The sequence below is a fragment of the Typopeltis vanoorti genome, chromosome 14 (genome assembly GCF_054136105.1).
Source record: "Typopeltis vanoorti isolate ZY-2024b chromosome 14, IOZ_Tvanoo_1.0, whole genome shotgun sequence".
Classification (NCBI taxonomy): domain Eukaryota; kingdom Metazoa; phylum Arthropoda; class Arachnida; order Uropygi; family Thelyphonidae; genus Typopeltis; species Typopeltis vanoorti.
In genome coordinates, this window is record NC_143562.1 from 38,266,312 (window position 1) to 38,281,522 (window position 15,211).

Consider the following 15,211-nt stretch of genomic DNA (forward strand, 5'->3'; position numbering starts at 1 on the left):
GTTTCAAACCTTTCCATGTCACATGTCCCAAAGATGTGTGAACTTGTGAACTAAGCTAGAAAACCCGTTGTGGATCTTAACTGGTTGACTTACATATAGTGGAGTTAATTATTGACTATCTCCATTATTTTAAAGAGGACTAAGATGAGAATAATTGGTCAGTTTTTTTGAAATATTGTGAATATAAACTTGCTTCCATTCTTGGAGATAGATATCTGCCAGAATATAAAGGTGAAGAGATGATACAAGATGGGTGTTTCTTCTGGAACACAGCTTAGGAGATACCATCAGAACCAGCAACCTTTATTGATATCTACGTTAGTTGAGATTTTTCTGATGTCTTTCTGGCAAAAGATCTCAAGAGGTATAGTGTACTTCTGGTATGGTAGGAGGTAGTTTGTCTTGATCATCTGTGCAGAAGTTGTAAGTCGTCTTTATCTTTGTGTTGCCACAGTGATAATGTCTAGTTGAGAAAGATTGATGCAAAGATAAATAGAAATTGCACCCATTGGCCTTTGCAAGACACTAAAAGGTGTGATTACCATTTGTACAAGAGGCAAGTTTTCAGCATTTGGCATTTTCAAGGTAGGATTTGGATTTGTTGATAGTGATTATTATTATTTTTTTTTTGTATGCTTCAATTTAGGCTGAGAATGAAGCTGGCGTTCTTGTCTCACATCTTACGTGATATGCTGAAAAGTTTTTTCCTTAGGCTGCCTTTGCATATTTGTTGTTAAACCATGGCATGGATGTGGGCAGAAGTTTTGAATGTTGGTGTGGAATAAAGGCCTTCATTCCAATGAGAATAATTTCTTTTGCTCTGGGTAGTCATTTAGATCAGGAGCAATAGTCAGACCAGAGAAAGAGTAGACATTTCGTGATGTATTCCACTCATCTCTGTAGTGTGCCAAAGGATGCAAGGTTGTGTGAGGGAAGGACCTTCTGTGGAAGAGGGAAGAGCTTGCATATAGTTATGGTCCAAGTTATTGAGCGGGGGAAGTGACTACTATGGTGTATGCCCAGGAGAACTGGAACTTAAAAGATCAACCATATTGAAAGAGTGGAGACATGTTATCTGGTATTCTGATTGCAGGTATCTGATTTGTATCAGATCGCTGGTTACAACAGATAGTTCCACATCTTTTCCAGCTTTGTCTTTGAAATGGAAGCCAGTTGGAGTTGTCATTTGTGTATTTGGATTGAGTTTTTTAGAATTTGGAGAGTAGTAAAGATATCAAATGTTACCCAATAGGACAAGTAAACCTTTCGAACCAGAGAAGGATTAAAATCCTCATGATTCTAGATTTGGCTTTCTCTGGCATGGAACATTAGATCACACAAAGGCAAAAAGTGTTGGCCATTGTAGTAGAAATCATACACAATATAGTTTATAGTCAAGATGTACAATAGTTTATCCAATAGTATTTGTGGTTTAGTCAAAAATAGAAAGTTAGATCTTGGATGTCTGTAAGCAATAATATACATTTATGTTAAAGGATTTAACAGTGTCCCCCCCCCCCCCTTAAGTGTTGAAAACTGTTCTACTAACCAGAAAGATCAGTAGGCTCTTATATGTACATGTGTTTAATCATATGCGTGAACATTGGATTAACTTGTGCAACTTATTTCCATTATATGCAATTTTGATAACTGTTCAAAATTTATGGTATATGTTTTCTTTATTTCAGAAGTACCCAATGGTTCAAATTCTCCTACTTACAGACCCCCTCCCAGAACTAAAGAAATAATCATTAGAGGTCAAACAGTGAAACTTAAGTATTGCTTCACTTGTAAAATATTTAGGCCACCACGAGCTTCTCATTGTAGTTTATGTGACAACTGTGTAGGTAAGATATCTTTTTTATATGATTTTTAAATGGATACCAATAATTTGCAAATTCTGTGAAATCCTTGTTGTTGCCTTATACAATATATTGTGAGTTATGACTTCACACTTGAATGAGCCAGAGTTTTCATTATTAAAATAATCATCATCATCATCAAATTCCTGACATGTACCCTCAAGGGGTGTACAGGATATGATAGTACTACATGAAAAATTTACATCATTACTAACTTCCTATCTACAATTTCCTCCAAATCAGTCTGTTCCTTGTCAAGACTCCAATATGATCATTATTAGATCTTATATTTCTATCGTCTAAGGCACATTGTAACGTATCAATCCACCTATATCTTGGTCTTCCTCTGGGAGAACACTCGTTTTGCTAATCTTTCCTCACCCATTCTGTTTAAGTGACCGTACCACCTGAGATTAGCTCTGCTAATGTATTCCTGGATGCTGACAATGTCAAGTTCTTTCCTAATATCCTCGTTTTTAATATGATATTGCCATTGATGCCATCTATTCACGCCTCTAATCTTTCTCAGGACTCTCATATCTGTAGTCTCTAGTCTTTGGTCAAGTGTTTCACTTCCGACCCAGCTCTCAGATCCATAAGTTAAAACTGGTTTGAACACTGTCTTGTATACAGCTAATTTAGTGTTGCGACTAATTTCTCTCTTATTCCATATGAATTTATTCAATTGACTTCCTACCAGCTTTGTTGATTCTGTTGTCTATTTCCATATTTAATTTACCATCTTCACTAAAAATCGTGCCTAAGTAGCTGAAATGTTTTACTTGTTCCACAAGTTCTCCATTCACAACACAGTTGACATTTTCAATGATTCTGCCTATTTTCATTGTCTTTGTCTTTTTATTGCTGACCTTCATACCATATCTATTACAACAGTTATTCAATTTAGTCAGAATCTTGCACGCTTGTAGCGGATTTATTTAGAAGTATAACATCATCCGCATAAAGCAAAGAGCTGACATCAGCATCTCCAATTTTGATATCAGGTTTAATACCACTTTCCTTCATAATGTGATCCATATAGATAATGAATAACAGAGGGGATAATGTACATCCTTGTCTCACACCAGATTTAACATTAAACCATCTTCCTGTACTTCCTTCAATTCTAACTGCTGCCTTACAACTCAAATAAAGACTAGGTATTGCTTGATATAATGCCCGATGGACACCATATAACTGTAGCGTATTGAATAGCTTCTCTCTTGGCACCTTGTCATATGCCTTTTCCAAATCGACAAAACTTAAATACAGATCTTTGTTATATTCCCATGATTTCTCCACTATTTGTCGTAAAGTGAAGATCTGATCCTGACAGCCTCTATTTGGCCTGAATCCAGCTTGTTCTTCACCAAGCTTTTTTTCCACAATTCTTCTCAACCATTTCTCAAGTAGACTTGCATATATCTTACCAGGAACACTCAGTAAGGATATACCTCTGTAATTCTCATATTCAGTTTTATTTCCCTTTTTATATATGGGTACTATGAGAGCTCTACTCCAATCATCGGAAATTCATCCCTGTGTCCAGGCTTTCTGAACTATGCAGTGCAGCCACTGTAAGACTCTTATACCACCATACTTCAGCATTTCTGGTCGAATATCATCTACTCCTGCTGCCTTTCCACATTTCAAGCCTTTGATGGCTTTTTCTACTTTGAGTATGGATATGTATTCCTGACTGCATGCCTGTTGAGTGTTTTTTACCACTGTGCTATCACTGCTCATTTCATTTAGCAATTTTTCGAAGTAATTACTCCATACTTCAAGGATATCTTTTTCTCCTGTGTTTATGTCACTTTTATCAACTCTAACTCCTTTTACAGTAGTCTTTTCTCCATTTCTAAGCTTCTTCAACAACCTCCAGAATATCTTACCACCTTCTTGATATTTATTTTCTATGTTCTTGCCAAAGTCCTCCCATGACTTTTGTTTAGCTAGTTTTACACAGTGTTTAGCTTTCTTACATTGTCTCTGTATTCTCTAAGAGCAAAAGCTGACTTATTTGCCAGGAACTTTTGATATGCCTTCTTCTTTTTCTTCACTGCCTCTTTAACTTCCTGTGTCCACAATGGAGTTCTAATTTTTCTATCCTTGCAGACAACTTCACCACATGTCTCTCTAGCTGAATCAATCAGGGTTTTCTTCAAGGCTTGCCACTGAATCTCCATGGTTTGGTTCCTGTTCTCAAACTCTTTCATTTTTTCTTCAATAATCTTTGTGTATTTTATTGTACAGTTCACATCTGAGAGCTGCTCAACTTTTATTCGCTTTAAAACTTTCTTACATGTCATTCTTGTCAATATGAAATTCAATTTTACCTGCTCAAGACTAAATATTGATCACTTCCAATTTCAAATCCTCTGTACACTCTGGTGTCCTGCACCATGGAGAAAACATCACTATCAACAATAACATAGTCAATGAGCCTTTTCTTATTCCTTGCCTCTTCTCTCCATGTGAATTTTTGCACATTTTTATGTTGGAACATGGTGTTAGTAGTAACCAGTCCATGTCCTGAGCAGAAATCCAACAGGTATTTCCCATTATTATTAGCTTAGTCAGATACTACAATTGAAGAAATGAAGAAAATGATTGAACCTGATCTGACCAAGATTAAATGTAGAAGAATGCTGGTGCTTGATTTGCTAATTTCACATGAGGGAAGGACCTTCAGTAAAATTGTAGCATGGTAGCAGTTACATAATTAATTGGTATTATATATCCACGAATTTCACATTATAGTTAATTAAAAATGTATCATTGAAATTTTATGGTTGTTACAAACGAAAAAATTAAAGTAAGCAGCATGATTATTTTCTTTATTCCTATTATATTTGTCTTTAAATATAGATATCACGAGTTACATCTTTGTCATAAAAATAATAAATTTCACACTCATAGGAACCAACACAGAGCAAGGTGCCTATGTTATTTTGGTCTGGACTTCATGCATTTAGTGAGAGTAGTTCATGTTAAAAGTTTATATGGCAATATCATTCTGACACAGTTATTTTTCATATTTCACCTACTGGAATGCCTCAAAACATCAACCATTTGTTTTAATTAACCATAATCAAATTAATAACAAGACAGTCTGTATTCATTAATCAATTTAATTAATGGAATCCAGTTAAACATTTACTTCAGAATGTCATCTACATAAAAATTACATGATGATTAATTGTTGGAATAGCCAAAGACAAGGTTTCAGTTTTGATGGTTTAAATCTGCATAAACATGTTTTCATCTGCAGTAATGCATAAATTCTTTGGAATCTTATGATTCATACATAATTAGAAATTCATGAACGCAGAGCCATTGAAAATTAATACATTAAATTACTGTTTAGTTCCTTATTAAACATCTCAAGAGCAGAGTAGGAAAGGAATCCCAGACATACAGAAACGTTTTGAAAAAAAAAATTTTAAGACAAGACAAAGCAAAGCATATACTAATGGCGAAATACCTGCTGTATTTCACTTTTCTACCTGGACTAGCCATGAATAATACTATGTCCATCATGATGTGCATAAATGTAGAGAGAACACACAAGAAATAAGTCTTATTGACTTATTATTAATAGTATCTTCCACTAGTTTAGGATATAAGAAGTTAGGATTTTGAAACAGAGAAGTAAATTGCTTCATATAGGCAGATATGACCCCTCTATTGCTTCTGCCTTAGTGTCACCACCTCTGGGTCGGTCTGCCTCCCACTGACGGGACCTCAATGAAGGTCGAATCCGGTCTGGGTAGTGGCCCTTCCCTCAATGCATAGCATTATACATGTCTGCAAGGACATGGGGGGGGGGGGGGATACTGAGACAAGGAGTGATGAGAGCTTGGTCCACCTTTGCTCCAAGTTGCCAACTGTTGCACCACCTTGCTACAGTCCTGAAGATATTTTCAGATGCAAACCTTGTTTGCTCACACTTGGATAAAGGATTAAACTAAATTTATTATTGAAGTAAATTGCCATTTAGTTTTGAGCAGGATAAACAAAAATGTTGAAAGAAAAATATGCAAGAGAGTTTTAAAAATAATCAAAGTTAAGCCATTTTCAGAGGCAAATGCACAATTTGTAGAAAAACTGAGACCGAAAACAAGAAGTGAACTCTGGAGAATCATTAGCAAAATATGAAAAGAAAACATGGATTCAGCAATGGAATCATGGTGAAGTTGACTACAAGGATAATAAAATCGGAACTGAATGGTGGATTCCAGAAGTTAAATGCCTTTCTGGAAAAGAAGAAATAATACAAAAATTTCCTGGTAAGAAAGTTAGCATGCAGCCTTGGAGAATATATAGGAAAATATAAGGAAGCTAAGTTATGTGTAAAAGTATTTATAACAGAAGTCATGGCAAGACTGAAGAGTATAGAAAATGCATATCATGAATAGTAGAATATTCTGAAAGTTATTGAAAAAGCTTAGAAATAGAGAAAAGAGTAGCAAGAGTAATTGGAGATAGAACAGGTGACAAAACTGAAATTAAGGATATTCTGGGTGTCTGCAGTAAGTACTTGGAACAATTGTTAAATAAGATAAGCAGTGCAGTGATAGCACGTTATCAATCAACCAACCTGATATGTACCCTCAAGGCTTGTACTGGATACTGTGACAGTACTATAAGGTTAAGTTTGCATTATTACTAATGTCCTATGATCAGTTCTCTTCAAAATCAGTCTGTCACTTGTCAGCACTCCAATATTCTCAGCTCTTAATAGTTCTTTCTCCTAGGGCACTTCAGATTGCATTATTTCCCCTAGATGTCAGTTTTCCTTTTTTTCCCTATCATCTTGGCATCAAACACTGGTTTTGTAACTTTCCTCTAGCATTCTGCTCAAATGATCTTAGATTAGCTGTGATCATGCATTCTTGAATGCTAATAATGTCAAGTTCCTGGTATCTATATTTCTATTGTTGATACCAACCATTATCTGTGATTTCCAATCTTTGATCAGCTGTTTTATTTCTAACCCACCCCTTAGATACATAAGTTAAAATTGGTTTGAACACTTCCTTCCTAGCCAAAACATTAAACTAGTGGTATAAAAATGCTATTAGTTTCATGTTTTGGCTAATTTAGTTATTTGACTTCTGCCCATATCATTTTTACCTGTTCTTTTTATTTCCTTCCATATTGAATGTCATCTTCACTAAAAGTGAAACTTAAAAGTTGAAATACTTTATTTGTTCATAGGTTTTCCATTGAGAATGCAAATTTTCATGTTTCTGCCTATTTCATAGTTTTGGTCTTTTTATTAATTTTCATGCCAAATTTTTTACAGCAGTTATTCAGCTTAGTTAAAGAATCATTGAGAGTTGTACTGGATTTGTTCATCATCTGCATAAAGTAAAGACCTGAGTTTGATTTCTCCAATTCTGATTCATGTTTAATGCCACTTTCTTTCATAATGTGATCCATATACATAATGAATAAGAGTGGAAATAGTGTACCCTTGTATCATATCTGATTTTACATCCAACCACCTTTTCTGTACTTCAATTTTAACTGCTTACTTACAACTTAAGTATGGACTATATATGATGTTCTGCTTAACCCATGTGTTAAAGCTTAAGTGCTGGGAGAACCTCATGTTAGAGGCTTAATGGAGTGAAACAGCACTGAGAAAGGATTAAAAATTTATTTAATTCTTCCAATATTTTGTCTTAGTCATTGAGACATCATCAGAGAGTACAATATGAGACTTGTAACACATGCAAAGGTAACACAAAATTAAGTGAAAATATGTGAATGAAAAGACTAGAGTCCTAACCAGGTGGGGTGCTTTCTGTGGGCACCTGTTGGTAACCTGGGATGTAAACTGGGATTTCAAAGTATTAGTGTCCTTCCCATATTCTGGGAAGTTTTAATGCAACCATTTTTATTTAAATTAGTCTGATTTCTGAGAGCAGCTGCATATTTCAAAAATAGTCTTTCTCTTCTAAATTTGCTGTGAAGCATGTTGGTTTTTTTCCAACTGATTCTTTTTATTTTTTCTGACGTGAATTGAACATAGGGAATGATGATAGCATTACTAAAATTTTTCTAAAGAGAAGGTCGAGGATTGAGGAAGGATTGATTATTTTTTTTGATACTGTGAGAACTGCATGAAAATTAAAGTCATGTTCAAATCTAAAAAGGTCCTCCATGTCTACAAGTGTGCCAATTTTACTCTATTTTGGGAATAGATCGCTGCTAAGCTATAACTATTCTTTTATTGTTGATAATAATAGTAGATAAAATTTAAAGTAAGGGTGCTGTTTTTTTCCTGTGGAAAGAATAAGACACTTAACCCTATTACATTACATTCTAAGATTAAAATTATTAAATTTAGTGGTGGTGTATCGAACAGTGAAATAGGTTGTAGGCTAAACTTGCCTCACACTATTGTTGTTACAGTTGTCAAAAACAAACATGAAATGAAAAGTTCTACATTAGTTAATACTGTAGTTATCTGTAAATGTGATAATCGTATTGCTGAAATGGAAAAACTTAATGGTATAGATTAATGACTCAACTAGTTGGCATGTTCCCTTAAGGAAATCATTCCGAATAACGTTTTCATTTGCAACAATTTGAAATTTTTTGTTTGCATATCTGACATAAGTAAATGCTTCAAAGACAAAATTACGTCATTTACAAGCATAATATGACTGCTTAAAAACATTATTTAACCATTAAATGCATCTATGGGTGTGTGTGTACGCGTGCAGGAGAGGGGACATTGAACCTGAACTCAGCTTGTTTAAGTTTCTCTTTCACAAATTTTCGATTTTTCTTATCCTCTTTTCAAGTTTGCTTGTGTAAATCGTATCTGGAGTACTTAGTAGAGAAATTCCTCTGTAATCTTTGTATTCAGTTTTATTGATAGACTGTGAAATATGAAGTATTATGTTCCGCAAGCCTTCATATACAGGAATTTTACATATCAGACCTTGTCCCAACTGTTAATCATACCTTATTCCTTACATGTTAACAGACATGTTACAGTAGCACATTAACATGTTTTAAAGGTAATTTCTTTGTTCATTCACAAAATGCACATTCAAATTACATTTTGGAATGTGATTATTAATGCACAGTAATACTATTTGTACTATATGGTATAATATAAATAGTATGACAAAAGAGAAAAGAAAAATATTTAATTTGGCCATTTTACCTTCCGTAATAGTCCACAATTTTCCATAAATGGCACCAAAACACTTATCAAATTTAAAGAGGCATGCAAAGATCTTTCACATGTTCTTTATACAGGCAGCATCCTCCACAGTTGTATTCAGTGTTTGTAGGACCATGATCACATCCTATGACTGTTAGACTTTTCCAATTCATCATTTTAATTTTATCTCTAGGTAAGTTTGATTTTTGTGGGTTCACTTTCTACTTTTTTTAGTCATGACTATACTCTACATTATTTTAATATATGAATACAAGTGCACACAGAATATCTGTATTCAAAGTGAGACTCAGAAATGCATTGTGTGATCTGTCTGCCACTGTGGTTGTATGCAAGTAATGTAAGCACATTAAATAAAATTTTTATAATTTTTTTTCGTAGTCCTTTGAAGATAATCTGTAAGTCTGAATTTATAAGTTGGTATTTATTTATATTTCCCTGTCTATAGATGTGAACTATGAAAGATGATTGGAGAGCTCTACTAATCATCTGGAATTAATTCAACCTTTTTGACCAAGTCTTGTGAATTATGGCGTAGCTACTGAAAAACTTTTACACCTCGATATTTGAGCATTTTTGGTTGAATATCGTCTACTCCTGCCTTTTCACACTTCGTGCTTATGATGGCTTTTTCTACCTTGGGTATTGATGTGCACTGCTGATTGCATTCCTCTTGAATATTTCTACCACTGGCTGATTACTTTGAAAGACTTCAATGAAACAAGCAGCAATAACTCCAGACATCCAAAATATCTTCAGTTTTCATGTGACCTTTACCATCTCTGATTTCCTGTACTGTACTCTTTCTTCCATTTCTAGTTTTTTCAATAGCTGCCAGAACATTTTTAATCTTCCCATGACTTGTTAGCTACTTTTATTCATAGCTTAGCTTGCTCTCTCACATTTTTCTCTGTATTCTTTATAGCACATCTGTTCAGTTACTTGCAGGAACTTTTTTTTTTTTTTTTTTTTTTTTTTCCCTTCTAGTTCTGTCTCTTTAACTTCTGCATTCACCACAGACTTGGGATTTTTCTATCCTTGCAAATGACTTCACCACATTCATTCCTAACTGAATCAATTGTCTTCAGAGTTAACCACTGAGGCTCCAAGGTTTGGTTCTTGTTTTCAAACTTATTTTTTATTGAATTGTTTATATAGTTTATCCTGCAGTTTGCCTGTGAAAGCTGCTAAAATTTAATTATTTTTAAAAATTTCTTGCATATTTTTCTTTTCAGTATGATATTGATTTTTTTAAAAATACTTAAAACTAAGCGATGATCACTTTCATAATAAATAAATAAATAAAAAATATATATATCCATATATATTGGCATACATATTTACTCGGTAGATAATGTTATGAAAAAATTTGTTTGAATGACTATAATACCGAGAATAAAAAGAATAAAGTTTAATGCTGAGATACTTCTAGTTTCGTTGAACAAAATTCAACTTCTTCAGGTATCAAAGACAAAGAATTATGAAAAATAACAGTCATAATAAAATTACATCAACAGAACTATGACTGTCGTGCTTCGGTCTTTTATATTAGTTCTTTTGATATAATTTTATTATGACTGTTATTTTACATAATTCTTTTGTCTTTGAAACCTGAAGAAGTTGAATTTTGTTCAACGAAACTAGTAGTATCTCAGCATTAAACTTTATTCTTTTTATTCTTGGTATTATAGTCATTCAAGCTAATTTTTTCATATATATATAAGGGTCAAAGCTGTATAACTGAGAGGAGACCTTCACATTGCCTTTAAAGGAATGTGGAGAACCGCCCAGGGCTTCTGACCTAATGTCCAACCCTCACCTTCTCGTGGTGCACCCTGTTGGGTATCTACTTGGATACTGAACGAACGAGGATGGGCTGGCAATTTGGGATTTAGCTGACCAAATTGTATTCTTATTGGTTAAACCAAAATAAAAAATGATGGTACGACATGACAAAATTTCATGCCGGCTGGGGCGTCGCCTGGTTAAACAAGGCCCCATTGTTTTCGCCAGGGAACCAGGGTGAACAGCGAAAAGTCAGCTACTGGAACAAATCTGAAAACAAACCCCAACTCAACATCACCAGAGTTAAAGATCGGTACTAAGAAGCCTGAATGGCAAAGAAATGGAGGTAGCTGAGGAATTAGATAAGTACCAGATCGACATAATAGGGTTACTGAAACAAAAAAAACAAAAACTGGTGAGATCTTTCTGAGCAATAAATATAAAATGTTATATTCAGGCAATGACAATCAAGGAAAAGAAGGAGTAGCCATAGTATTCAACACAAAATACGAGACTAATCTTCTTGAATGACAGTCAGTCTCAAGTAGAGTAATGTGGGCAAATATGAGAATGGGGAACAGGACAATGAGACTTGTTTGTGCCTATGGTCCCACAGAAGGTTCTCCTAAGGTAGAAGTGGAGGAATTTTTTGAGCGTTTAGAAAAAGCAACAAACACAATGAAATATAAAAAGTTGGTCCTTGTTGGGGATCTAAATATCAGAGTAGGAAATGATTGTCAGACATATGAAAATATTTTGGGAAAATTTGGAGAAAAGAGCAAAGCTAATAATAATGGCAAATATCTGTTGGATTTCTGCTCAGGACATGGACTGGTTATTACTAACACCATGTTCCAACATAAAAATGTGCACAAATTCACATGGAGAGAAGAGGAAAGGAATAAGAAAAGTCTCATTGACTATGTTATTGATAGTGATGTTTTCTCCCTGGTGCAGGACACTAGAGTGTACAGAGGATTTGAATTTGGAAGTGATCACTATTTAGTCTTGAGCAGGATAAAATTGAATTTCATATTGAAAAGAATAACATGTAAGAAAGTTTTAAAGCAAATAAAAGTTGAGCAGCTCTCAGATGTGAACTGTAGAATAAAATACACAAAGATTATTGAAGAAAAAATGAAAGAGTTTGAGAATAGAAACAAACCTTGGAGATTCACTGACAAACTCTGAAGAAAACATTGATTGATTCTGCCAGAGAGGCATGTGGTGAGGTTGTCTGCAAGGATAAAAAAATCCGAACTCCCTGGTGGACACAGGAAGTTAAAGAGGCAGTGAAGGAAAAGAAGAAAGCATATCATAAGTTCCTGTCAAATAAGTCAGCTTGTGCTCTTAGAGAATACAGAGACAAATGCAAGAATGCTAAACACTCTGTAAAACTAGCTAAACAAAAGTCATCGGAGGACATTGGCAAGAATATAGAAAATAAATATCAAGAAGGTGGCAAAATATTCTGGAGGTTGTTGAAGAAGTTAGGAATGGGGAAAGAGTGCTGTAAAAGGAGTTAGAGAGGATAAAGGTGACATGATAACGGGAGAAAAGATATCCTTAAAGTATGGAGTAATTACTTTGAAAAACTGCTAAATGAAACAAGCAGTGATGACAGCACAGTGATAAAAAACACTGACCAGGCATGTAGTCAGGAATACATATCCATACTTGAAGTAGAAAAAAGCCATCAAAGGCTTGAAATGTGGAAAGGCAGCAAGAGTAGATGATATTCGACCAGAAATGCTGAAGTATGGTGGTATAAGAGTTACAGTGGCTGCACTGCATAGTTCAGAAAGCCTGGACAGAGGGACGAATTTCCGATGATTGGAGTAGAGCTCTCATAGTACCCATATATAAAAAGGGAAATAAAACAGAATATGAGAATTACAGAGGTATATCTCTACTGAGTGTTCCTGGTAAGATATATGCAAGTCTACTTGAGAAACGGTTGAGAAGAATTGTGGAAGAAAAGCTTGGTGAAGAACAAGCTGGATTCAGGCCAAATGGAGGCTGTCAGGATCAGATCTTCACTTTACGACAAATAGTGGAGAAATGATGGGAATGTAACAAAGATCTGTATTTAAGTTTTGTCGATTTGGAAAAGGCATATGACAAGGTGCCAAGAGAGAAGCTATTCAATATGCTACAGTTATATGATGTCCATCGGGTATTATATCAAGCAATACCTAGTCTTTGAGTTGTAAGTCAGCAGTTAGAATTGAAGGAAGTACAGGAAGATGGTTTAATGTTAAATCTGGTGTCAGACAAGGATGTACATTATCCCCTCTGTTATTCATTATCTATATGGATCACATTATGAAGGAAAGTGATATTAAACATGGTATCAAAATTGGAGATGTTAATCTCAGCTCTTTGCTTTATGCCGACGATATTATACTTCTAAATAAATCCGCTACAAGTCTTGAAAATTCCCTGACTGAATTGATAACTGTCGTAATAAATATGGTATTGAAAGTCAGCAATAACAAGACAAAGACAATGAAAATAGGCAGAATCATTGAAAATGTCAAGTGTGTTGTGAATGGAGAACCTATGGAACAAGTAAAACATTTCAGCTACTTAGGCACGATTTTTACTGAAGATGGTAAATTAAATATAGAAATAGACAACAGAATCAGCAAAGCTGGTATGGTGAAAAATCAATTGAATAAATTCATATGGAATCAGAGAAAAATTAGTCGGAACATTAAATTAACTGTATACAACATGGTGTTCAAACCAGTTTTAACTTATGGATCTGGAGCTGGGTTAGAAGTAAAATACTTGACCAAAGACTAGCGACCGCAGATATGAGAGTCCTGAGAAAGATTATAGCCGTGAACAGATGGCATCAATGGCAATATCATATTAAAAATGAGGATATTAGGAAAGAACTTGACATTGTCAACATCCAGGAATGCATTAGCAGAGCTAATCTCAGGTGGTATGGTCACTTAAACAGAATGGGCGAAGAAAGATTAGCGAAACAAGTGTTCTCTGCCAGGTTGGCAGCAAAATGACCCAGAGGACGACCAATATATAATTCAATTGATACGGTACAAAGTGCCTTAGACGATAGAAATATAAGATCTGATAATGTTGGAGTTTACAAGTAACAGACTGATTTGGAGGAAAATTGTAGATAAGAAGTTAGTAATGATGTAAATTTTTCATGTATTACTATCAAATTCCTGCCATGTACCCTTGAGGGTACATGGCAGGAATTTGATCTCCTGTGTATACGAATGTTGTTCGATAAGTGGGGAATCCGTGCAAAAATGAAGAAAACAATTTTTTTGGGACAAACATTTTTTATTTTTCTAGTCTATACACTTAGTCCAACGATGCTAGTTTTTTGATCTCATTCATATAGTATGATTTGTCCAACTCTTCAAAATACAGCTGTTTCAGCAATCACCTCATCGTTTGATGAAAATCTCTTTTCTGCAACCCATTTTTACACGTTTGGAAACAGATAGTAGTCCGAAGGAGCCAAATCTGGAGAGTGTGTGTGGGGGGTGAAAGGACTGCGTAGCATAAATCGAACAATTTTGCGGTCACAATTGCAGAAGAGTGAGCGGGTGCATTGTCATGGTGAAAAAGAATCTTCTTTTTTGCCAAGTGTGGTCGTTTTTCCTTTATTTCATTATTTAAACGATCCAGCAAAGACACATAATACACTCCAGAAATTTTTTTTTTCTCTCCTTTTCCAAGAATATATGAAGATTATGCCACGAGCATCCCAGAAGATGGTGGCAGTAATCTTTCCTGCTGAAGGAACAGTTTCTGCTTTCTTTGGTGCAGATTCCCCACTTGCAATTCATTTGTTTTGACTGTTCCTTGGTCTCAGATTGGTAGTGATGAATCCATGTTTCGTCCACTGTTACGAAACGATGCAAAAATTCCTCTGGATTCCATTGAAACAGCTTCAAGCTATCCTTGCAACAGTTCACACTTGATCCAGTGTGAGCAAATATGGCACCCATCTTGCAGATAGTTTTCTCACATGTAAATGTTCATGTAAAATATGCACATTGTCATTTGAGATGCTCACAGCCTTAGCAATTTTATGCACCTTCACTTTTCTGTCATCCATCACCATATGGATTTTTTCAATAATTTCTGGAGTAGTGACCTCAACAGGGTGTCCAGAACGTTTAGTGTCACTTGTGCTCATATGGCATCTTCAAAAGTTACGAAACCACTTATAAACCGTTCTAATCGAAGGTGCAGACCCACCATAATGTTTATCAAGTTTAGCTTTATTTTTCTGAGCCATTTTGCCTTTCAAAAAGTAATGTTTAATCACTACACAAAATTCTTTCTCATCCATTTTCCACAAATCGCA

The 15,211-nt window shown here is 34.8% G+C and overlaps 1 protein-coding gene across 2 annotated transcripts in view; it reads left to right on the forward strand.

The window, feature by feature from the left end:
* app (Palmitoyltransferase app) overlaps positions 1-15,211 on the forward strand; it is a 119,352-nt gene that overhangs the window by 43,422 nt on the left and 60,719 nt on the right. For both annotated transcript variants that reach the window (XM_090403614.1, XM_090403613.1), the window contains exon 4: positions 1,689-1,847. In XM_090403614.1, coding sequence (XP_090259740.1) covers positions 1,689-1,847 — 159 coding nt within the window. The remainder of the gene's footprint in view (positions 1-1,688; positions 1,848-15,211) is intronic.